At 40.0% G+C, this 26070-nt stretch overlaps 1 protein-coding gene across 3 annotated transcripts in view; it reads right to left on the reverse strand.

Moving 5' to 3' along the window:
* Window positions 1-26070, reverse strand: part of map2k5 (mitogen-activated protein kinase kinase 5) — a 53690-nt gene that overhangs the window by 18215 nt on the left and 9405 nt on the right. For 2 of the 3 annotated variants that reach the window (XM_034107485.2, XM_071206475.1), the window contains 15 exons: window positions 25774-25814; window positions 24152-24219; window positions 24002-24050; window positions 21556-21620; window positions 14218-14257; window positions 14053-14121; window positions 13129-13210; window positions 12024-12085; window positions 10588-10636; window positions 10409-10482; window positions 9194-9244; window positions 8999-9070; window positions 7556-7585; window positions 3429-3455; window positions 3073-3105 (listed from right to left, as the gene is read on the reverse strand). In XM_034107485.2, the coding sequence (XP_033963376.1) occupies window positions 3073-3105; window positions 3429-3455; window positions 7556-7585; window positions 8999-9070; window positions 9194-9244; window positions 10409-10482; window positions 10588-10636; window positions 12024-12085; window positions 13129-13210; window positions 14053-14121; window positions 14218-14257; window positions 21556-21620; window positions 24002-24050; window positions 24152-24219; window positions 25774-25814 (812 nt within the window). Of the gene's footprint in view, window positions 1-3072; window positions 3106-3428; window positions 3456-6022; window positions 6338-7555; window positions 7586-8998; window positions 9071-9193; window positions 9245-10408; window positions 10483-10587; window positions 10637-12023; window positions 12086-13128; window positions 13211-14052; window positions 14122-14217; window positions 14258-21555; window positions 21621-24001; window positions 24051-24151; window positions 24220-25773; window positions 25815-26070 lie in introns of those variants that run through there. The other variant, XM_034107491.1, reaches the window with a different exon arrangement.

Below are 26070 nucleotides of genomic sequence, written 5' to 3' on the forward strand. Positions count from 1 at the left end.
CATAATGCCTCTAAAAGTTATGCTATACAAATAATGACCTTTATTTATCCAGCATATTTCAAAACAAAGTTGCAAAGTGCTCTATATGGTTGAACGAGGACATTTCAGGTCTGCAACAAGGCACATTCAATCAGACAGGAAGCAGTCCAGCAATATAATAATAATAATAATAATAATAATAATAATAATAATAATATATTTTATTTATAAGCGCACTTTTCATTTGCGTAAACAAAACTCAAAGTGCTACAAAATTAAAAATTAAAAAGGGTGAAACAAAACAACAATAAAAAAACAATTAAAACAACATAATAAAAGCTGTGACATTCATGCCCGCATGGCATAATGTGGGGGATTTAAAAATCTAGTTAAAGGCTATTCTAAAAAGATGCGTTTTTAGGCCTTTTTTGAAAGCCTCCACAGTCTGTGGTGTCCTCAGCTGGCTTGGGAGGGCATTCCACAATCTCGGAGCAGCGGAGCAGAAGGCTCGGTCTCCCATGGTCTTCAGTTTTGTCCTTGGTGGGATGAGGAGGTTTGCCTTTACTGAACGTAGGTTCCTCGTGGAGGTTTGTGGGGTGAGCAATTCCTTGATGTAGGAGGGAGCATTTCCATATATGCACTGATGAGTGAAGAGGGTGATTTTGTAGTCAATCCTGAGTGAGACCGGGAGCCAGTGCAGTGATTTGAGGATGGGTGTGATGTGTTCGTACTTCCGCACTCTCATCAGGATCCTAGCAGCTGTGTTTTGGATGTATTGCAGCTTCTGGATGTTCTTGCTAGGAATCCCAATGAGAAGTGCGTTACAGTAGTCCAGCCTGGAGGAGACAAAGGCGTGGACAAGCTTTTCAGCATCTGGCAGACTGAGTGTGGGGCGGAGTTTCGCAATATTTCTCAGGTGGTAGAAAGAGGTCTTGCATATTTGCTTGATGTGGGCCTCAAAGGTCAGGTGAGGATCCATTTTAACTCCCAGATTGGTAACCGTTGTTGAGAGTGGAATGTTCTGACCGGAGAAGGTGATGCTGGTGATGGCGGATGAACGGACCTGATGTGGAGTGCCAATAAGAATGGCTTCAGTCTTGGAGCTGTTTAGCTGGAGGAAGTTGTGCTTCATCCACACCTTTATCTCCTCCAGGCATGTGGTTATTGTGGATGATGGCAGAGGTGCAGAGGGGGTTGGGTTTGCTCTGATGTAGAGCTGTGTGTCATCTGCATAGCAATGGAAAGATATTCCATGCCGGCTGATGACACGACCAAGGGGGGATATGTATATGGTGAAAAGGGTGGGGCCAAGGACTGATCCTTGGGGGACACCGCAAGTTACAGAGTGAGTTCTTGATTTAGCCGCTCCCAAGGTGACGTGCTCAGTCCTCCCGGTGAGATAGGAGGTGAACCAGTTTAAGGCAGAGTCAGAGAGTCCAATTGTAGTGTGAAGACGGTGGAGTAGGATGTCATGGTCGACGGTATCAAATGCTGCAGTTAGATCCAGGAGGATGAGGAGAGATGGAGATATAACTGGGTTCTAAACAATGACGCTTAAAAACTGCATGTTGTGTTTATCTATGATATGTTCCAGCCACATCATGTATACACAGAAACATGAAGGCCCGAGGGTTGAGCCTAGGGGAACGCCACAGGTCACATGGGCCACATAAAGGAGAAACTCCTAAATCTTCAAGAATACGTTATTGGATTCATAAGATTTGAAAAATCTGGCAGTTCTACTTCTCAAATCAATGTAATAAAAAAACATTACTACAATCACAATAAATTACAACAGATATATAAAAAACACAGGGAATAGTCAGGAGTCGTGCTCCGCTCTGACTAGAAGGCCAGCGAGAAGAAGCGTGTCTTTAGTGAGGATTTAAATTATCAATCTAACAAAAAAAAATCAAAAACTGTGTCAAAGGCCGAGATGAGATCTTAGAGTCCTATACATTCTCTGAGCAACTTGGTCAAAATAGTGCTTATCCTCTTGTCTCTTCGTCCAAAGCGCTGCATTAGTTAGGACAGTAAGGCAGTGCTAGCTCGCTAGGGGACAACATAAAACGTTCTCTGGCCTCAAGGAGAGAAACAGGGTAAGGCTCAGGAAAAATAGTTTTGAGTGATGCCTCTGTCTCGCAGACTAATGAACAGTTCAGCCTAGATCAATCCATTACAACCAAAAGCATTTCATTATTAATTACGGCCAAATCTATAGGCAGTTAAGGGCAAGTGACATTGTATGTTTAATGTGTAATACGGCTGGAGAAGGGGTTTTGGGGGGCTAGTTTAGGCAAGAGAGGTGTTGTGGCAGTTTTGCTATTACTGGACGACAGCAAATAACTCAAGAAAAGAGTGTGGAAAGCTTGCGATTGCTGCTTTAAAAACACATTAGTGGTGTGAGCCTACACATCCATACACACAGACTCATTGAAATAGCATGTCAATTAATAAGGACATATAAAAACGTGTGTATTAGGAAAAGAGGGGAAACATTTGAGCATTTCAGTATCAGACATTACCTACAGCAGGTAAACATATTATATAGAAATGGGCATAAATATGGCAGACTTCCTCTAAAGCCGAAATGTCATCAAATAATGTACGTACAAATCTGGCTACAGTATGTTAAAATAAATTACAAGCGGGAAATTTCAATTGTTGAACATTTTTTACATAAAATGTGTAATATATATTTTTCCCTTTTTATTGTTTCTTTCATACATATATGTTTGTTTATGTCATTATAATTGCCTTTATTTAAGAGTTTTGTTATGCCTTTTATTATAGAAACAAACACACAGGGCCATCAAAAGAATATTCCTGGTCAAACAATTGCTTTGTTGTTGTTTCTATAGTACACAGAATGGAGAGCTGTGCCGCTGAGTGTGTCAGTCGTGACAGGTCCAGCCTCAACAGTAATGTGCGTGTGCATATGTGTACTGCCTGAGGCAGTTGCATAGGGTGAAGGGTTGAGTGAATGGGGAGCAAAGCCGCCTGAGTGGTTTGCTTCATTAGGAAACAAAATATAAGCTTTCCGGGCCATTAGGACTGACTTTAGATGCAAAAGCACATAAGACGACGACTCACCTCATCAACGATGCATTGCAGTAACTGGAGAGGCTGCAAGAGGAGAGACACAGGGAGATGAAAACATGGAGTTTCACAGCAATAGGGAAAATCAATAGTGTGATAAAAAAAAGTATCTACTTAGATTAATCAAATGCAGCGAGCTTAGCCAAAGCAATCCTTCAGCTCCTGCATGTTTTTTATTATTATTCCATAATGGCACCTAATGTATTACCAGCAGTTTAAGCATGATCTAATATTTCATTGTAAAAATGCAATTTGAGTGTTTATTCAAATGAGAGAGCCAACCAAGAGTAACAGACTATAGTGTGGGAGACCTATTTTCTTCCTTCCTACTCTAATGCAATAAAACTTACCATTAGAGATCCTTGGTTTTTCTGAATCTGTAGGGCAAGACAGAGAAGAGGGGACGAGGCAATATGTAATTAGCGTGTCATAATCAAGACGATACACTTGGACACATTATGATCACTAGGAGAAAATTATTTCTTTCCTGTTGGCAATTTGTGAGTATGCGTTACAACCATTTACATAATGAAAACACACAAATGTTAATGGCCTTGTTCTCATTTGTGGAGAATGGGGGTAAAAGATCCACTAATGCTCATTTTTAGAGAAGTACTTTGTTCATACCCTCCAGGTTATCAAGATGTGCCGGGATAACTGTTACAAACAGTATGAGCAGGCTTTGTAAGGAGCATGCTCATTGTGTCAGCTTCACAGGTACAACACTTGATGTTATATGATGACAGTGGGGTTAAAGCTATTGTTTTTTTAGACTATGCAATACGCAAAAATGTGATTTGTGTGCAGATCTTTGCAAACAAAATAACACCAAATATCTAGTGTTGAGTCGACAAATCAGAAAAACGAATTACTAAATGCGCTTCTTATGTTCCCGTTCAAAACATATAGTCCTTGCAAATAAGAGCTAGAGAAGGAAGTCTTAATATGAAAGATCTAGCAATGAGTGTTTTGTGTAATCTAATGTAAATGTAGTGATACTACAGTGGGAGTGCATAAAGCATTTCGTTTTCCTTCTTTAAACCTCCAGGGCTGAATTCACCAGGACAATCTGGTTTGATTTCCAAAAGCCCAAATGTACAACGTACTCATATAGACTGAGTGCTATAGGACCTGAAACCTATAGTCTCAGCTAAATGTCTAAGAATGTTTGGTAAATAAATTGCTATTTTCTCTAGGTTTTTTGACAGTGCATTAGAGCACTTATTGATTCACTCAATTAAATACAGGTTTTCACACTCTGCAAATACCAAGAGGCTCCTAAACTGCCTCTATATCCAGTTTTGCCTGATTCAGACACATTAAAAGCAACTATGGAAAACTAATTTGTTCAGAAATAATTACTAGGACAAAATAGCGTGCTGCTCCAGGGGTTGAAATTGGATAGTGGGAGACTAACTTATTCAAGCATAATTGAGCACTTATTCTTCTTGTACTAGGTAGATTGACCGAGCATCAAAAAGAGATATTTCAAAATGATTTCCTTTGTATCCTTTTAACAGTCTCTCATCACTAATGGCTGACTATCTGGTAGACATATCATTATCTGCATGTTCATCCTGAGGGTAATAGTGTTTCATAGTTAAACTTAAAAAGACTATAATTATGCATATCATAACATTTTCTTCCTATAAGAAGGACACAAATGATGTTTGACAAGAAATGAATTTGTGTTTGCTGAAGAAGTTGGGAATGGACCCACATCCAATAGGATTGTGTACGAGAGCAACCGAGTGTGTGTGAGAATGTGTCCGTGTGTGTGTAATGCTAAATGACGACTGTAGTTGTGAAGAACAACAGCTCCTTGTTTGGCTTTGTGACAATTTGTGAGCCACAACAACACTTTTTGGGTTGTTTGAAAATATCACTGTGGGCTCAGTGTGAAAATAGGAAGTCACCATTTTTGGATGTCAAATTATTTCTGTTCCTTTTAACAGCAACACAATACACAGTTCTAAAAGATCAGATGGCCTTTTCCCCCCTCAAGGGTGTTCAGAGATATTTCTTCAAAGGTAAGGAATCAGAAAACTCCCAAAGAAAAAGTCTCACTTTGTGATAAAAAAAAAGCAGAAAGCAATTTCTACAAAGGTTGACATGCATGTTTTGGGCATGGGCAAGGGCAACCCCTTTATTCTAAAGTCTACGCTCCAAAACGGCTCAATTTAGATTTGTTGAGGTAAACTTAGATGGCGTAACCTGTTTGATTAGTGCCAGTTATACAGACATTTTGTATAGCTCAAAGATGTTTGGGTGACAACAAATAGCATGATAAGAAATAGTCAGAATGTAGCTGTACACATCATTTAAAGCCTAAAAAGGGGTCTAATACTCCGATTTCTTTTTTTCAACTAATCTCTTAAAGGAGGACATGTGACCAAGCAAAAACAAACAACTTTGGAGCTGTGGAGCGGGTATAGGATGCTGAAAAATTACAGCAAACATTGTTAACCACACGCATACAGAACTACAAAACTATTCTTTCCATTTCATTTGAGAGGGAAAAATAGAGTAGCAAAGGGAACGTGTCTCTGCCGTTTGATGGATGCAGTGATGTGTAATGGAAGCCCCTGAAACATACACAAAAATAACTGACACGGTAGTTCATCCAAAAATTAATTCAAATTTGAGAAAAATATGACAAAATGGAGAGAAACAAAAACAACCATAAAGCAAACAAATCAATCAGAAGCAATAGCGCTGGCGGCTGTATACACATCACATAGGATCTGGTGTCTTCAAAGACTTTCAGAGCGAGCCGCGCAAAAACTCCATTAACTCCTGACAAAGGACGCAAATGAATCCCGACATGTGGTGAAGTGGAATTAAAGAGACCATCTCTAATCATGACAAACATGAGGTGATGATTCCACTGTGCGTGCTGCACAAAGAGATGAGGGATAATGCATCACAAGCTCATACTCAGAATGTAAAGGCTGAAGCTAAGACCCCAAACAATGCTAACATTTGCTTTTCAAAAAGGTAAATCATGGACAGCCAAAACCCAACTTTAATAACTCAACCGGTATCTTCCACCAAGATGCCACAGATTCTCTCTCATCTTCTCCAACTCCTCCCTCAGTATGTACTAAAATGTTCTCCGTGAAGTGTAGCAGCGGCTACAGCTGTGCCAGCGTCTGCAAAAATGACAGTTTAGGCCCGAGGACTTTGGCTGGCTGCGCCTGACGAGCTGGATCCGAGCGCTCTCGCCACACCGCTCTGCCACAGCCTGCAGGTGAACTGTCTGCAGTACCATATGGAGTTAGGGGGAAATTAACACTACGATGAGGAAAGCTGCATGACAGTGGAGAGCTTCAACTACAAACTGAGAGGTGTTTTCTAATATGTTGTCTTATTTCTGTCAATGAGGGTAGAATAAACTCCCTTTATTTAAAAAAAAATACACCATCAATTAACATGATAATGAAAGCTACAGCCCTCTAAAACCAGACATTCACACACAGATTGATCATTGTGTGACATTTACATCCCTATACAATTCAAGTGTTCGAAAAACACACCTATGCTCCCTTCCACAAAGGAGTGCATATGTTTTCATAATGGCTCAAGAACTAATGATCAACACAGGAAACAAGCGAATAGCTACATCACGACTTGCTGTTCACTGTGGAAGTACGCAACTAGGTACTGAAGTAATTCAATGAAAACATACTTGGGTTTCTCTCAGCACATAAGAGAGAACATTAATAGGATAACATCTTTAAGCTGGGGTTACTAACATTGAAATCCAAAAGACTTTGACATTTGAGTTCAATGATCATTGAAATCTCGTATCATTCAGCTCCAACGTTAAGTAAAGTGGTTTCCTCTCACCCAGAAAGGATAGTTGGCAAAGTGAAAGGAAGCCGTCAATTAGGCAATCCCCGGGCTGATAGAGCATCACACTCGGTTGCTTTAATCAACCGCAACAACGTTTCATTTGACTGACGGAGCAGTCCGATGACCAATGCTAATATGCAGAACATGGTCAGGACTTACTTTCCATGTTAGTCAAACAATAAGTGTAAAGTTGTATTGTTGATATGTTGAAAAATATGTCTATGTCATCATGCTTTAAGAACAAAGTGTTCATTATATATCTCTCCCCGTCTCGTGAAAGGCAGACTGCCAGGAGGTAACCTGAGGTAACCAGATTAGATTGCTGCGATAGGGATTAGTGAGATAAACCCATTTTAAAAAGGGCTAATTAAGACTTGATGGGATTGGGAAGTTTCTTCAGAGGGCGGCAATTACATTTGAGCTGGATTTTAAGATAAAATGAGGAAAGAAACCCAACAACTCAGTAGATGTTAACATTTAAAGTTGTATATCATTATTTTTCAGGATTTCTGATAGTGTCATCTTTCATCACAGCCAAATACATGGACATGTTTAAGTAGAGATGCCATAAAAACAATTAGCCTAAAAATAATTCAATAATTAGAGACTGAAATGAACTCACCTGTGGATAGGGGAACATGCCTAGCGCCAACTGTGTAAAGAAGAAAGAAAAAAGAATTTTCTTTAGGAAAAGGTTTCGTCAGTACTGTGGCAATATCTGTAAATACATGTAAAACAGGTTTTTGCCTTTCACTGAGACATGACCAATAAGACAATGGCCAAGGAGCAAAAAGAAAAGGCGCCTTTTTGGCAATATTTCAGATTTAAATCCAATGCTAAAAGGGATAATGTAAATAATAATATAAGGGAACGTTGGTCCGTGTGGAGGATAGAACGCGATGCATGCAGAGTGTAAGTGTGTACACCCCTAGCACAGGGACCCTGCGTCAAATGTTATCTCACAAATGATGCTTCAAAAAGGTAGAATGTCTTGTGTGGCTGCTGGATTGGAACCCCAATGAACTAGAAAGGCATTTATGATTGATGAACATATCCATGTTTTTAGTCTGAGAAAATTGCATTAAATGTATTCAGGCCTCTCCATTGTCAGTGTCTTAATGACATTACATTGAAGATACAGAAGGAAAATGCTGCTAAAGCCGCTGAAGCCTACCGAATGTGGGACTTTCTGTCTTTGGGGTAAGCTTAGTGCCCACCTGCTGATTACACTTCCTCATCAAACAACACCAGCTATTAGTTAATAACCCCCCACGATTACCACCTGCGGGGAATAAAATGGTAGGATGAAGAGAGGCAGGACAGGATTGTGGGACGGTTGTATGGAGCGTGCGTGTGTGTCTGTCTGTGTGTGTGTGTGTGTGTGTGTGTGTGTGTGTGCGTGCATGTGTGCGTGCGTGCGTGTGTTATTCTGGCTGGGGGTGGGGTGACAGCTCTCTCTGACATTTGGCAAATCACACGGGGTGAGCATTTTTCATCTTGGTCAAGGGCAGCTTATTGGCAACATTATGTTATTAAAAAGTCAAAACACTCACAGTTTTTCCTTGAACATAAATAGACCAACTATCAGGCTGAAGATCAATCCAAATGTAATGGGACTTAGAGCCATTTCATTTGGCTTAATGCACACACCCACAGCGAGAAATAAAGAGAACCGGGCCAGGGGGGGTGGGGGTCCTCTGCTATACATCTTTATCACAGAGAGATCGTGTCAATACTTGTGACATGGCTGCTTTCCTCTGAACACATCTATTATTGTTATAAATGTAAAGATATTAGTGATTATTGGACAGGGACGGAGGGTGAATCAATAATGTCAGCCGGGGGAAAAGAGACCAAGGAATGTCTAACTAAAACTAAAATGTAATTTTAAAGCACAGGGTGTCAGTCAAGCTACACATGTATCTTCAAACTCAATTTGGACTGTGTTATTACAAAAAAACAGACCACTTTTGCTATCATTTAGTGTCACCTCCATCAATATCCTACACTTTTTTTAATGTACAAATTCCAGCTATAGTGTGAATTAATATATACTTTTTCCCACCTCCATGAAAGAGATTCCCACGCTCCAGACATCTGCGTGGATACCATACTGCTCTCCCGATATCCTCTCTGGCTGTGGAGCACAGAACAAACAACAAAAACCATGAGGACAAACTTTGTGAATGACAATTACCTCATCTACTTATACAACTTTTAAATAACTTGAAACAGAGGAGGAACTGAGAGGATCACTTACTGCCATGTATGCATTTGTTCCAACATACGTTTTGGCAATAGAATTCACCAACTGCAAAACAAAAGATGAAACAGTGGATAAGCAAATAATAATGCTGCAGTCCAAAATAAAATATGACTATGCCATTGACTTTATTACGCATGGTTATAGAGTCATTCCTCTGGTGTCCTATATGTAGACAAATAGAGATAGGAGTTGGACCTAAATTGCATCTAAATGTATCGGTATGTCAGGTTGATATTTTGGGATGCTCTCAACCCTTGCAAAGGGGAACAGGAGTACGACAAGGAGACATTGGTGAGTGTGTGTGCGTGTACAATGCCCCATGCCATCAATGACAGGACTGTGATAATGAGTGTCTGTTCCCTCATGGCCTACGATGTGAGAGGGGGGAGCATAGACTGTATAGGGGGGAGGGAGAGTGTGTATGTGTGAAGGAAACGTAAACAGAAACAGAGTTAAAAAAGATTGAGGGCAAGTCAATGTTACAGTGTCCAGCTATCCGTGCAGGGTGTACAATTCACCTTGTATCTTTTAAGGAAGTGGAGGTTAAAAATGGATGAAAGGAAATGATTGTGTGTGTGTGTGTGTGTGTGTGTGTGTGTGTGTGTGTGTGTGTGTGTGTTTGTTTAAAAGAGGGACACAGTCCTCAGGGTTGTTTCGGGGAACGTTGAAGGTCTGTCCCTTATGATTTCATTTCAAACACACACACGCCCACACACAATGACAAGGCTATTGTCTGCTACCCACGCTTTCCCCACATCTCCTGAATACATATCAATGAGGCTTTGCCGTTGTGCGTGTGTGTGTGTGAGTCATAATTATAACAAGTGATTTTTTTGGAGGCTGCAGAACAATGGTGGTGGGGGGGAAGTTAATGTGAGAGGAAGACCCTTGGGATCGCCTCGATGTTTTGAGTTGAAAATGACGCCAGTGATTGAAATGTTGACCACAGACACACACACACACACACACACACACACACACACACACACACACACACACACACACACACACACACACACACACACACACACACACACACACACACACACACACACACACACACACACACACACACACACACACACACACACACACACACACACACACACACACACACACACACACACACACACACACACACACACACATTTCTTCTTCCATTCTCTCGCTCTCGCTCTCTTTCATGCTCACATAAACAAACCAGTGTACCTGTGTGCTGACACCAAAGTCACAGAGCTTGACTTGTCCTCGGGTGTTCACCAGCATATTGGAAGGCTTGACATCTGCGGAGACAAACTGCTTGAGAGAACTGCAGCATCAGCACTGTACAGCCAGTCGCTATCAACTCTTTTGTTAATAACACAGCTCCCGCACACTACCTTACTCACCTCTGTGAAGTATCTTCAGGCTCCACAGATACGTCAGCCCTTTGACTACCTGAAGACACCGATGAGAGGAAACAGATGAACTTTGGCATCAAAATGGCAATGGTCCTGTTTACATCACGGTAAGGCAGAGCTTAGTAGGCTTTTATATCTATTTATCGTAGTTGATATCGGTAATCGCATAATTCTCCCTGCCAAGATCCCCCTACTTACTACTCCTACTCACTCAGCCTAGATGAGTGGGGGATCTGGCTGATGTAGAAGAATTGGACTTTTCTTAAGTCTTAATACCAGGGTAAAGGATCCTAAAATGCATTACAGTTAGGTAGGTGTCTAGGCTGAACTTGTTTAGACTGTGTATTGGACTGTGGGGTAAAAAGAAAAGTCCGAACTCGCAATTTACAGCTCAATCTTTGTTACGGTCCTCCATTCTGCTCAAAGAATTGGGTAGTCACTGAAATAATAAGACTGCAGATACAAGCAAACAAGAAAGTGTTTCTTCAAAGGGAGATTTGTCTCCTAGGAGCTGAGCAATTAGGAAGGACTTCGGTAATTGCTCCTTCACATTGAGAACACTTCAGTCTGTTAGGGAACCTAGCTAGGGTTTGAACATGTACAAATGACTCGGGGTAGATATGGAAGGGAAAACGCACACTGCTGAGAGTAAAGTGGGTAAGATAGGAGACTTTTTCATTTGAGCAGCGACTGCAGCCATAAAATGATTATATTTGATAGTTTCGTATTTGATAGAGTAATCCTGCTTTCCTTCAAGTGATGCGGGAGCTGATTCTTGCCTCTCGACTGCTGACATCTATCTCTGAAGCATGGCAACTTAAATTAAGAAAGCAAAAAGCTGTCTGAAGTCCCGCTGCCTCAAAAGGCGGTGGTGTGAGTGCAAATACTGCAGCGTGCAGCTTCACTCACACCCTCTCTGGTGCTTTCCCTTTTGTGATAATTAACAACTGTGACGGTGGGAAGGAGGGAAAGCTGTGAATTAGAATTAACACTGACTAAATAGCTGTCATTGTTTGATTACGGACAAAGTTAAAGGGCGGAAGACAGACACGACAGGAGAAGGGTAATGAGTTTGGAAAAGGCCATTTCTGTCAAAATACTAGTTTAAATGAGAGCAGAAAGAGAGGGAGATACAACACTGACTTTGTCCATCACTTCACCAAATAGAAACCAATTAAACAATTCACACCTGTGGTTCTATTTTGTTTTATTTCCTTAATAAAAGGAGTTTTTTCCTAAGGCTTTCTGCATCCCATAAACAAATAACAGGTTGCATTTAAAAATGTTGATTCTAGGAACACATGGGACAATCTCACATAAAAAAAATTGTTTTTGAAAGACTAAGGGATACCCGTTAAGTCTAATGCTGTTTACTTAGTATTCAAACTACTGACAGGGAGATAAAGTATTTCATTCAAACTTACTGCTACTGCGATCCTCCCCAGCACATGCTCTGGAATTCTTTTGTACACGTCTAGAGAACCACCTGCCAAAGACAAATTATTTAATCAAGCAGTGATACAGCATTACACATTTCTCAACAGTTGAGAAATGTTACAAAAAAAGGCATTGAGGGTATTTGTTGAACAAATACCCTCAATGCCTTTTTTCGCACATAAAAACAGCCGTGCTGATTCAGAAGCAGTATGTCCCAAACAAAGACATGATGGTTCTCTTACACTGAACATTCAAACTAAAATATTTGTTAAACATATTCATAATTAGGAAGAACGATAAGCACTTCTGAATGCAGAACTGCCAATCCCACAATGTTTCAATGACAACTTGTATTGTTCAAAACATAAACACATAAAATATACAAAGAAAACTAAATAATAATAACTTTTCCAATGTTTCCAAGTCATTGGACCTTCTTTGCAAAGCTGTCTGCTGCATAATATGTAAGACTGTTTAAATGTAGAGGACACATACTTGTTATATTTCAAAATGTACCGAAAACTATAGTGAGTCTACACAGTTATAATTCATATATTAACTGTTTCTTCATATGATATTGAATTTTAACACTTATTTTCCATATGAATAAAACAAGAAACAAAAGGACAAAGTCATTGATGTTTCTTTAAGCCGTCAACTTTTCACCCTCATTTCTAGACTAACTGGAAGTGACTGATCAGATGTGTCATGAAGCAAAGAGTGCTGAGAGGTTAGACAGACTTTGCTGATGTCCTAGCTGATGTGTGAAACAGGGGAATCACTGCATTAACACACACTGACAAACACACAGAACTTAAAACATAGACAGTCCCTCATCTCACACCAGTCTATACACACGCGTACAAACGCACCTACAAATGCACTCAAGTCGAGATCTATCGCGCCCTCGTAGCTTTTAGCACACAGGCATGCTAAGCAGCTCACAGCGTAAGACGTCCTGTTGATCTGCAGAAGTGTAAATGGATACACAGCCGAGAGACAGAGAACAGCTCCCCAAAGTCTCTTCTACACAGCTGTGGCTAAAACCATAAAAACACATGATCCACTGACTCGAGCCACCGAGAAACTCACCGTCCATAAATTCTGTGCATATGGATATCCTGTTCTCTACAAAAAAGGCACTGAAGAAAGTGATGATATACGGCGAATCACACTGCAATCAAGAGAAGAGACATCAAGGTCATTAAAGAGCATGCAAAAAAATAGTTCCTTTGATAGTAAATGAGCGAAAAGTGATAATTTGATTACAGGTTTGAATGCAAAAGGGATACAGTGGAGCTAAATCGTGCAAAGTTTCTCATGTTCGTCTAACGCTTTAAGATAAGATGAACTTTATCGATCGCAAATTGGGAAATGTTTGTGTTGCAGCAGCATAAAAAACAAGGCATTGCACATAAGTAAAACATTTAAAGAGTAGAAATAAACTATTTTAAAATGTAAAATCTCAAAATAGAAATAATACAACATTAAAAAGTAGAAAATATACAATTTGATCTTGAAGATAAAAAATCTGATTGAAGTCAGTGCGAAAAATCATCAACAGCATCCATTTGAAGTCCATCAGATGTTTACGCTTGGAAATATATATAATTTATTTGCATACATATTGCATGAAAAGAGGGCTAGCTGACCAAACATCAATATACTGAGTACAGGCCAGTGGATGTTCGCTATTACAGGCTCAACACAACACACAATGCATTCATGCTCATTATAAGAGAAAATTGTCCTCACAATGATTTGGCCTCTGCATTTTAGGGGAGACACAAAGAACTCCTTATATGCATACTAAGAGTTTCGAAGGAGGTGATCATTAAAGTCACATGCCTAGTCCACGTGTGTCTTGCGTGTGTTTCCGTGTTCCCTAATCCCTGGCTTACATTGTAAGACCAGAGGCGATATAGGTTGCTTCATTGGTAAGACTCGTGGTTTATTTACAATGTAGATCCGGTTTAGGGTATATAAAAAAAAAAAAAAGAACAAGTCAAAACTTACCTTGTAGAGAATTTCTAATTCTGACATGATCTGCTTCTGTAATTCCACCGTGATGTCCAGAGGAATGACCTGTTATAAAACATGGTGGGAAAAAATGTAAGTTGTGTTTATGCTTAGGTCACTTTAAAGAGCATTTACGATCATCAACATTGAAGGAGTTCTTACCTTGACAGCTAAAACCCGCTTGCCCAGAACATGGTACGCTCTAGAGATACAAAAATGAAGATGTAAAACAAAATTGTAGAAGGCTGTTTTTCATTTTTCATTTCATTTAAATTAGTTAATTGTTGTATATTCCAAGTAAATAATATTTCTTTATTAATGTAGGGTCCATTTATACTTCCCATACATGAAAATCCCTTTCACACTGCCCCGCTGTGCTCAATAATTTACAAATGGTTAAGTATTGTAATAATAATGTAGTACACCTGTGGATAACGTTTACATCATAGGTAATAAAAGACAAAAATGACGATGCAATAAAAACTCCATAGATCTGCTAGTTGATAAGTCTTAGAGTTAAAATTAACATGACTATATAGCAGTCTAATTTCTCTCAAAGGTCAGAGGTCACCACCCAGAACCAGATCCAGTCAGCCCCATCACTCGCTGTTCCAGACAGAGTTTTGAGTTGCAAGTGAAGCAGCGGCCCCAGACTGGCCTCATAATGACTTCATGATCAAAGTCCTTATGCCAAACACCGGCTTTAGTTACAGCCCTTGAAGGTTAGTTTACGGCACCAGTGACAATATCTCAGAACCTCTCAACAGACAATCCTCAAGGACGAATACTGTCCAACAGCTGTCAAGTGATGGGGATGAGGAGGGGCCGCGTACGTCACACGGCCCGGTTAGCTTTCGAGAGGGGTTAGTGAATGCGATACCTGGCTACTCAGCTGTCCGTGGGTCTAGCACAGAGAACGCGTACGGTGCAAGGTGTGATTAATGCGTCTTAGATTAGAGTATCACATTGCTCTTCGGCCAGACACCTTAAAACAGGACAGGGCCTTTAATTAAAGCCATGCATTAGTGCCATGTCAAGTATTTAGAGTTAGAACCAACACTGGGCTTTGGAAGTAGCTGTGCAGTGCTGAATGTGAGCTGTGGTTTACACATCTTTGATAACGGTCTCTTTGTTGCTAAGGCGAAAACAACATAAACTGCAGAGATGGTGAAAATAGCTATTACCAAAAGTCTACACAAAAGGCTGAAAGTGGGAAATGTAATAGTAAAAGACAGTTATTTTTCAGTTTATTTTGCCTATGAGTGTTTTTGATCTTAGGTGTCATCTTCTCTGTTAAAAAGCTCTTTGCACATAAGGCTGACGGCCTTGTTTCCATTTTAATGTCTCGATCTTCCTTTAAGCTACAATCAATATCAGTTAAGCATGAGTGCTGCCTCTTAATTAAGATGAAAATGTTAATTGAGGCAGGATTGCAGGGGTAGACATGTTAAGTACTGGCTGGGCAGGTTGTGTGTGTGAAGCAGCCTGAAAAGAGATTAAAGCAAGTCGTCTCCGTGCTGAACGACATGTATTTCTCAATGAGAAGTCTAGACGCGCTGAAAGACAAACCCAGCTCGTGGCAGAATGCATCCAACTACTGCTTTGACACATGAGAAGAGTACGTCGGACACCTTGTGTACAGTACAAGTTTGTATGCGTACATTTTTTGTGTATGTACCTTCATGTACAATATCCCTTCTGTCTGCAATTTACTTTGGCCATAGTAAGATCTAGGCAAACAGACATTAAAGCCATTCATTGAATGCGTCTTAAATATGCTTAACATAGAATATAAATAAATATTCCCATAATATAAATTCAAGCACAATAAGCAGGTTTTCTTTCTATATGAATTAAATGTATGTGTAAAATAGAATAGAAGAGTTTCCAAAGTTTTAACAAATACGTGTGATGGGCATGTTTTAGGGCCTGGAGATAAGGTGTGACTACTGCTTGGTTAAAGCTTTATTCTCAGACTGTCCTTGGCCCCCTCAGGGCCGAGCAGCCCTTTATGAGTTACAGTGACAGGCTTATGACAGCGGGAGACATGTGGACAAGGTTACATAGCCACCCCCCACCACTTCCCCTGATCTGACCTCAGTAAACGTGCCCCATTGCCTGGATCTTATTTACACTCCAGCTCGCTCTGTAATAAAAGCTCCATCATGCAGTATTCATAAGGCCCCTCTCCATGTCTCTGAAGTTGGAGAGACTGGCCTTCTGGATCAGGGCTAACGTGATGGTTTACACTGCCACATGGCTGACGGGACACCTTTCTCTCTCCCAGACGCTCTCACCTGATACTGCTATAATAGGTGTCCTAAGTGACACAGGTGAGGCAAAAACCTCACACACATTCACAGACAGACATGTATGTACACACAACTTTACACAAAGTGCTTACTAGATATACAGCATCTCAGATGTTAGACTGACAACAGTGAAAGGTCTGTTGTCTTTATATCTTACCACACTAAAAAAGTGAAATACGATATTCTTTAATTCTATGAAGGGAACATTAATAATAATAATAATATATTTAATTTATATAGCGCTTCTCATCTGCCAAGACAAATCTCGAAGTGCTTCACAACAAGGGATACTGATACGCTTTGAGATAATAAAAGACAAATAATTGTAATAATAATAAGAAATCAAAAAATAAAATATAAAATAGAGTACAAAAATAAAAGTCGGAGATAGCGATAAAAATGGCATTAGAACATTTAAGATTGAAAACCGCCAATAATCAAACACATCCATAGACTGATGGCAGGGGCTGCCACTCAGGGTGTCAATAGGGAGTGGTAATGGGTTCAGTGTCGTGCTAAAGGAAACTTTATGACACTCTGGAAACCGGAAACCTTATGATTACGAGGTGACTTCACTACATCCTGAGCTACGTCACCTTCCTGGACAATGCCAGTGTTGGCAAGGACAGTAGAAGCTGCTAAAAGTTACAACTTGCTTAAGCGTACAACAGAAATGTGCGGTGCATTGTAGGTTTTATAATTTACACAATTTTCTCCGCTTACATTTTTTTTATAATTTAGCCTTATTGTATGTAGAGCACTCAAAGAGCCGAACAGTCTTCCCATCAAGGTTCCAAGTTTTTTTTAATTTGTAATACGAACATAGCTACAGTGTAGTTATGACGATGAAAATCTTAGGTCACAGGCTCACTCCAACACAATAACACAGAACAATATATATAGTGCAAGTAAATACAAATATATTTTTCAATTTCTAGTCTTAATATTTTAATAGGTGAAATCTAGGCTGCGATGCTTAGTGAAAACTATATCCCACCCAACTACCTCTAGACACAATATGAACATATTTGGATACAAGATACGAGGTGACCACCAATTAACCAAAGAGGTTTGGCCGTTCAATATACAGTCTACTCAATGAGGTGGAAAACGAAATCAATGGAGAGAATGGGCCGAGAGAGTGAAGGAACAGCCATGGGTGTCTAAGTAGATGTCACCACATTCACTGTCAGGCAAATGTGCTTGTTTTAATTGCACCACTGGATCCATGAGTCATGAAAATGGCCTGTGTGTCCTTGTTATTGTATTTATAAGCCATGGAGTCAGTTAGATTGCTGGACACGATGGACCTCTGAGAGTGTGTAATAAAAAACAAAGGCCGACATTGATGGATGGCTAGGTCAGTGTGTGGCTATGGAGAGCTGAAGTGCTGGTAACATCCAATTGAGTTTAAATGGCTCTGGGTCATAAATGGGCTAAGCTAAGAGGTTAAAAGGCAGGGGAGCCATTGATGGTGTTTTCACACGTGATAAGCTTAATATAAGCTGGACCAAAGGGTTCAGCGGTTGGTGAGTATGCATACAGTGTTTTGTTTAACAAAAATAGTTTTTTTAAATCAGAAAAACAATAATTTAAGCAAACAGCCATTCTAAAACCAGAGTGAATATTAACACATCATGCTATGATTAGTTTAGGCCGCAAACCATTAACATCAGCCCGTCTTGCTACTTCGTCACTATGGAGGGAGACTAGCAACCGCTCACCAAAGTCATGACCCTACACATCTTCTAACTTGAAGTTCAAACTTCACCTTGAGCCATACAATAAATACATAAAAACCTTTGTCTTATTGCATGTACATTGAGCACCTTAAGCAGAACACAATATTTGATGAAGTTGATGTACTGGTTAAGTGGCAGTTAAATAAAGGCAAAGTAATTTACATTAAATTACATGTTAGGCGCTTTTATCCAAAGCGACTTACATACTCAATATTGTGGGCAATACCCACAGGAGCAATTTGGGGTGAAGTGTCTTGCCCAGGGACACAACTGCCGTGGGGTTTGAACCTGTGCCCCCCCTGATCCGAACACCAACGCACTAGTCCTCTGCGCCACACGCCTCCCTAATGTAATTGATATGCCCAATTTGCCCATGATGTTGAATGTATTTGACTTCTGTATGGTACTTGATTTGCTACAGGCATCCCCTGACATGACACAATGCAAATGTAGCTATTTAGTGGCAGCTTCATGACCATTTGATTGATTCTGACTTGGCCAAATACCTCCGCAATTACTTTGATGGGTACAATGTTAAACAGGTAGAGTTGCAAAACATACAACCCTAGTAAAAAGTTGAGATGACCTTCAGCTGATGTTTGAAAATTGGATTTCTTTCTGTAGTCACATCCAACCAAACAAAACAAAAATAATGAACAATTACTAAACAAAAATAAAACTACATAAAATAATGGTTGGGGTCATCCTTAACACATTTCATTCAGCTTACGCACCTGATTGAATAATCACAGCTTCCTATTCAGAACTTTAGGAATATCCCCACATGAAAAAGATTTTTAGGAGGACAGCCTGAAAAAGATTGGTCCATTTCCTGGACCAACACTTTTTATCTCAAAATAATCCAATTTACTTTTGGCAGCAAATATTTGTAAATTGTTATTTACAGAGAAGAGAAGAGGGTTTTATATGCCTTGCTATCATTTAATTGAAATGTTGAAGTGAAAAATCCAGCCAAACTAAATATGAAGCTACACTGAGGTCAGCAAATCACCATTATTTAATCAGGTGACTGACAACCTGTCTATTACACATCAAAGGTGAAACCAATTGGACACACTAAATAATAAAAAATAAAGACAGGGAAGCAATTAACAGTTATCAACAAATATTTATAGAAGACAATCACAAGGCCACCAATTCAATTAACACTTATATCCTCGGGTTCTAATGACCAGTCTTCTTTTATACACGCATAAAGACCACAAACATAGGCTCATACTGTCTCATGTCTCATACCTTTCCGTTTGATATATAAACTGACTATATTCATTTACTTGTTTTATAGCAAAATATCAGTATTTAAGTTGTTCTTTAAGTACCTTATCAACATTAGTCAGGCCTGCAAAGTGTAGGGTTACATGCATTAAGTGCAGGTGTGTCTTTAGATTGGACAGGTACAGCTCAGGTTAGCCAGATCTGAACTGTGGTCTACAATTACCGAACCTATGTTGCTATAGTTGCAATTAAATGCATGAGACACTTGGGTTGATGGAGCAGCCGAGCTGTCAGCTGTGCCCTGCTCTTAAAGGGGATCTAATGGCAGGTGATGCTGCTGGATGGAGCTTGGTAATATAGGTTTGCTGACAAGGCCTGAGCGAGGACTCTTTTAAGAATGATTTTACATGGAGACAGAATGTACCTACTTCGAAACATGTGCAGAAAAAGAGGCTTCCCAGAACACGGTTGCTGCTTATTAAGCTACTGCTGACTCAGCAGAGAGGACAGGCAGGCCAGGAAGGATGCAGCTGGATCAGTTTGACATAGCCCAGTTTAAGTGTGGACCTAGCTGTACTCAGTTGTGTGGAGAAAATGAAGACGCTTCTAAACTGGTCAAACGTCTGTAGGTAGACACTCTTGGTAGCAGAGCTCACATTATATATCAGACACACAAAAATAACGTTTTGAAGATCCAAAAATGGTGCTGAACCTTATGAACTTTGATTGATCTCAGATTGTATGCAATTCATAATCTTCAAAATGTAAATGTGTATACTGTAAGTGTATAACTTTATGAAAGATACATAGCAGCTTTATTTATTTAATTGATGATTTGTTTAGATTTATACATGTGTTCTACCAAGATCAGAGTAGAACCAGCCATCCATTAAGCTTTGCTTTACCTGTGATTTTACAGCTGACAAATCAAAATGTCAATAAAAAAACTACTTGCACACTAAATAATTTATGTTTTTAGTTTAGATATTAACCGTTTTGAGTATATTCATCACTTTAACAGTATGCACACACCACATACTTGAAACCTGCTGAGAATTAGTGTGCAATATGTATTTTGGGCATGCAATGTGTTCTGGGACATGCTCAAAGCGCTTCATCTTCTAAATAAGTGAAATATATATTGGTTAAAATTAGCATGAATAAAAACAATTCCAACATAAAAATATCACGGACAAACAGTCCAGGTTTTTTTTATCTGTGTTTTTTTTTTTTTTATCGTCTTCCAACCATAAAATGTTAGCGCCAAAGCGTATGGATTTATTTGCTGGACTAAATTGACTGAGAAGTTGTTGGGCTTGCAATATTGGCCTTTCCCACTGCAGTGTAACCATTTTTGTTGCCAAACTGATCAACAATCCTATTCTCCAACAACTATGAGAGATTGGCTCTTAATGGAGCTACTGCAGTCATAAAACCGTGAAAGGGCGTTGGAAAGAAAGGGGGTGAAAATAAAAAAGCGACAGTTTTGTGGATTTACTAGATGAGACATTTACTGGGTTTGCTGGGGACTGTGTGAAACAGACCGCTCTGTCAAGTCAAGGTTAGTCTGAGAAGTGATCAATACTTCAATCTCAATAAAACAGCTCAATAGCTGAGGATTGATGGGAAGTAGAAAACACAAAATGGGGAAAAGAAGGAGAGAGGGAGCGCCACAAATGCCAACCTTGTCATAACGTTAGCGGGGCAGTAATACATTTGTCTGGCCGGAGAGGATCGAGCTCTCCTACTGTGGCAGGCAATGTGCGGAGCTATAGACAGATTAAGTCAATTGCTGTCATCGCTTACAAACCCGAATCAATATCATATATGTTTGCAACCTTCAGACCAGAATAAATAAATGAAGGTAAAGACACAAAGCAGCCTGATAGACGTCACACCAAACACTGAAAGATACATGGACAAATGAAGGGACGAAGGAAGGGTGGGGAACAAAAGAGACCCTTCACAGATCCCTTATTGCAGAGTGATTCGTTTGTCATAAAAACTAAGCAGAAAGCTCTAGAACTGGCCACTAATTGAGACATTCTTCCTTAAATGTTGCACTACATAGAGACTTTGACGTCCCTGTGTAAATCATTCAGAACCCCCCCCCCCCTTACTTCAGCAGGCATCTCTTCAGGGTCACTATCTGTTAGTGTGCTGTGGCCTTGTAATGTTGGGCCTGAATGTGAGAGTCAGTAACAACTTACTTGTAAACTGTGCCTCCGTTTCCATGGCCCAGCTGCTCTTGGTAGTTGATGTCTTGGGCACTTATCTGCAGGCACAGGTAAACAATAATGGTTCCTACATGTTATAACATGAGAAGACATGCAACCAATGGATAGTAGGTAACTACACAGGTGAGGGAGAGAAGGAGAGAGAGAGAGAGAGAGAGAGAGAGAGAGAGAGAGAGAGAGAGAGAGAGAGGATTACATTGTCACATGAGTCTATAAACAAGACAAGCATTCAGGTCACTCCAAGTTCAGCGACAGAAGGAGAGAAAAGAGGGACAGAAGGAGGAGAAGAGGGACAGAAGGAGGAGAAGAGCAGATCAATACAACATTTACTGCCCAATTTATAAAAAGACATTGTGCTTTGGTGAGTGGGGGAGTAACTGATGTAGAGTTTGATGATGATTTGTTTGCAGTCGTCCTTCCACTCTACTTTGATTTGAAGTGTCAGACGCGACCTTATAAAAATATTACTATGATACAAAACTGACATTCCTTATCATTTAAGATATGTTATGTCTTGTGAATAAAACAGGAAATTCCTAATTGAAAAAATGCTTGTGTTTGCTGACAATCTACAAATTGACAAAATAAGTTATTTAAAATGTATTATTTGCATCCAAAATGGCCAGAATTCATAATGTCTGGTAAATAAGTTTGTAATTGATTATTTCCCCAGACCATGCTGAATTGAAACAATTCATTTGACATGTGTATGGTTAATTCAATGTGGGGCTACCAAAAGTAATTTAGGTAACACTCTATATTAAGGTACACAAATGAACCATCAACTAGTTGTTAATTAACATGCATATTAGCAGTATATTGGCTCTTTATTAGTCATTATAACACACTTATTAATGCCTTATTCTGCAAATAAGTCTGTAAAGGAGCATGGCTGCTCATTCCCTGGCTCTCAAAAGAGTTTGGCTGCAGTTTAATCTATGTTCACACTGAGACAGTACAACACACCTATTGTGTAAGTACATACAAGCAGGTCACACAGTATGATCACAAATACATCAAATCTGTTCAAAATCAGTTTTTATTAAAAAGTACAGGCTGCATTATGTGTTCTCAGCCTTGGAGAAACTTGACATGTTTTGGTATGTGTCTGAACCTCTCTTTCGTGGTTCATTAATAAAACAGATATTTCAACGTGTGCCTACTTTGTTCATGAACTGTTGAGGTTAATTTCAGTAGTTGTGTGCTATAATGTATTCGCAAAGTGTGAAGAGGAGGCAACTTTAGAATAGGGAACCTGTTCAGGTCAATTAGAGTCAAACCCCACTGCAGTCAGCATGTCGTTGTGTCCCTAGGCAAGACACTTCACCCCAAATTGCTCCTGTGGGGATTATCCACAGTATTGACTATGTAAGTCGCTTTGGGTAAAAGCGTCTAACAAGTGACATGTAATGTAATGTAATGGGCCCATATTGAGCAGAGCATATTAAGACCAAACCTCATGTCCAACAACTTCCTTACTTGCAATAAAAAAAGCACTAATTAGAGGGTTATTGAGGAAAAACTCTCAACTAATGGCTTATTACTTGTAGAATATGGTCATGTAGAATAAGGCATTAATAAGTGTTTTATAATGACTAATAAAGAGCCAATATACTGCTAATATGCATGTTAATTAACAACTAGTTGATGGTTCATTTGTGTACCTTAATATAAAGTGTTACCGTAATTTTGTATAGACATAAAGAGGAAAGCATCATAACATAATTACATACATGTGAGCAATGCATGCATGCACACAACAAACACACAGTCCCCCAGATGTAATTAATACCTTGGCAATAGAAGGGAGTAAAGCGAATGAGAAGAGAAGGATGAAGGGATGGAGGAGAGGGGAGAGAACTGCTCTATTAGCTCCCTGTGTAACAGCAGAAACCTGAGAGGTCGCTGGCCTAATTGTCTCTCTGATAAGGTAGTAGTAGTAGTAGTGTATATATGTGTGTGTGTGTGTGTGTGTGTGTGTGTGTGTGTGTGTGTGTGTGTGTGTGTGTGTGTGTGTGTGTGTGTGTGTGTGTGTGTGTGTGTGTGTGTGTGTGTGTGTGTGTGTGTGTGTGTGTGTGTGTGTGTGTGTGTGTGTGTGTGTGTGTGTGTGTGTGTGTGTGTGTGTGTGTGTGTGTGTGTGTGTGTGTGTGTGTGCTGTTTTAAAAGAGAGACATAACTGTTACAGAGCTGATCCTGGAAGCTCAAAGACCCCGTGCTCCTATCATGTATGACATGCTTACGGGACAATACCCAAATACCCACTCCTTATTACGTGCCCACAGTCAGCTTCACTAAAATGAAGAGAGGAGCCAAACCACTAGTGAGAAATGTGTTTGAAGTCAGTGGAAACTAGGTGTGAGAGCAGGAGCAATGAGACAACAGCTGTGAAATGCTACCTAAACCCAGAACACCGGCTCACCTGCCCATTTGTCAGGATCCTCTTCAGCTCTGCAGATGATTTTTTTAAGCTGCAGGAAGGAACACAGCACAGTTGACAAGCGTTCTCAGACATCTTTCCACTGTGTATTCCAGGCGGTTTCACATGCTCCCTATGCCCCAGCAAGCTCACCTGTTGTTGGCCATGGAGTCCGGGACAGCTTGAGTGCAGTCATTTGCTGGGTTGGGTCTTGTATTAACCTGTAGGTGTAAAAACACAAAAATGAAAGAACACAAACACACACAGAGACACACACTCTGGTCAAGGCCAGAAGACAGGCAGAGAGAGACAGACATATGGCCAGACCCCCTAATGAACAAGAACAAAACACAAGCTCTCTGTTCAGCCTGGAGGTTAATTGACTTTCGTAGGAGAGAAGGGAGGCAGGCAAGGAACAAGGAAGGAGGTGTCCGCATAAAGGAGGGGAAAGGAGGACAGACAGCAAGAGGCAGAATGGAGGAAAGGAGATGAAAGTGAAAATATATTTGTATAAAAGTACAAACATTTAGATTAAAACCGAATTTATTTGGACAAATCTGTGAAAAATTAAGGTGTTTTTTTGTATTTGTTTGGGGCATTATTTCCTTAATTGGACAGATGACAACATAGAGGAAGACTGGAAACGAGGAAAAGAGAGAGAGAAAGAAAGAGGAGTATGATATACAACAAAGGTCCCAAGGTGGAATCGAACCAGCGTTGTGCACTGTAACCATTTGAAGACTCAGACGGTCCAAAAATGAAGTCAAGACAAACACATGTGGTTGTGCTTAACAGGGGACATTGGTCTTTACACTGACTTATCTTAATCTATGTTCATGCCAAAAACCCTTTGTACTCAACCCAGATATCATACACTAAAGACCCTGTAAAGGGTGTACTAAAAATAACTCATGTAATTGAGGTCAAAGGGCTGCTGTGTTGGGTCCACTAAAGCACAGGGATTGTCTCTTTAATTAGTGCCCAGGAAGACCTAATTCAAACAGCTCACAAGACTCCCCTCAGCCAATTACTTTTATATTAAAACGGGAGGAAAGAGGGGAAAGATTACCAAAGCATTTAAGGTTTTTGGAAAACATCATCTTATCAACACAGACCCTTGACCTTAACAAAACCTGACACAGTTCAGTAGTTGTTTCCAAAGCTCCTCAGAGGATACATTAAATAAAGCACTCTCAGTATTTGGAAAGGGGGGGTGATAATATTATTGAAATGAAGATGGATATAATATGGATCATCTGGAGAGATGGAGGCGGTGTCAAGTCATTTAACCCATGGTAATTAGCATGAGGTTCAATAGCAACATATGCCCAACATAAAAGGGGAAGTTCTGTGGAAGGCCATTTGTGAATGGCAGAAGGGGGGCGTTGTAATGACAATTTCATGGTTGAACAATAACATCTTCTTATCGACTTAGTTTTTGCTCTAACCAAGGCTGATGTTCTTCCTATCGTAGGGAATGAGACTAACATAATACTCTGGAGGGGGATTAAAAAAAATCCCACCTCGCATTTAAATGTCTATCCCGCCAGAAGAAGCAAGAATACAAGGTGAGAAGGAGACGAACCCCATACATAAACATAGACAAGGGGAGAAAGAGAATGAGTGAAAGAAAAGGAGAGCCTTGACTTCAATTGACATTTCAATAAGTGGAACACGGTGTTACCAATCCATTTGCCTCAACTCCCCTCCCTCCCCTCCCTCCCCTCCCTCAGTTCTCGGTGTAAGGCAGCTGAAACAATTATTGAGATAGGTACCTTCAGGCCATGTATGTTCCGGTTCCCTGGAGTCTTGCCGGCTGAAACAGTAATTGACTAGATTGTAGAACACATCACTGGGCCATTTACAAATGTGCTGAAAGGGAATCAGTTCTTTGTAAAGAAAAGGAATGATGAAATGAAATGAGGGTTATTCTGAAATTAGTTGTGATTGAGAAGTTGGGCTCTTGAGACAGTTGGTGTTGGGTAGGATGGGAAAATCAGAATCACACAGTGAGAGAAGAGAGTGATGTAAAGAGAGAGAGCAAAGGAAAGGGAGACCCTAAACGTTGCCCT

Source organism: Pseudochaenichthys georgianus, chromosome 3 (assembly GCF_902827115.2).
Source record: "Pseudochaenichthys georgianus chromosome 3, fPseGeo1.2, whole genome shotgun sequence".
NCBI classification, from domain to species: Eukaryota; Metazoa; Chordata; class Actinopteri; order Perciformes; family Channichthyidae; genus Pseudochaenichthys; species Pseudochaenichthys georgianus.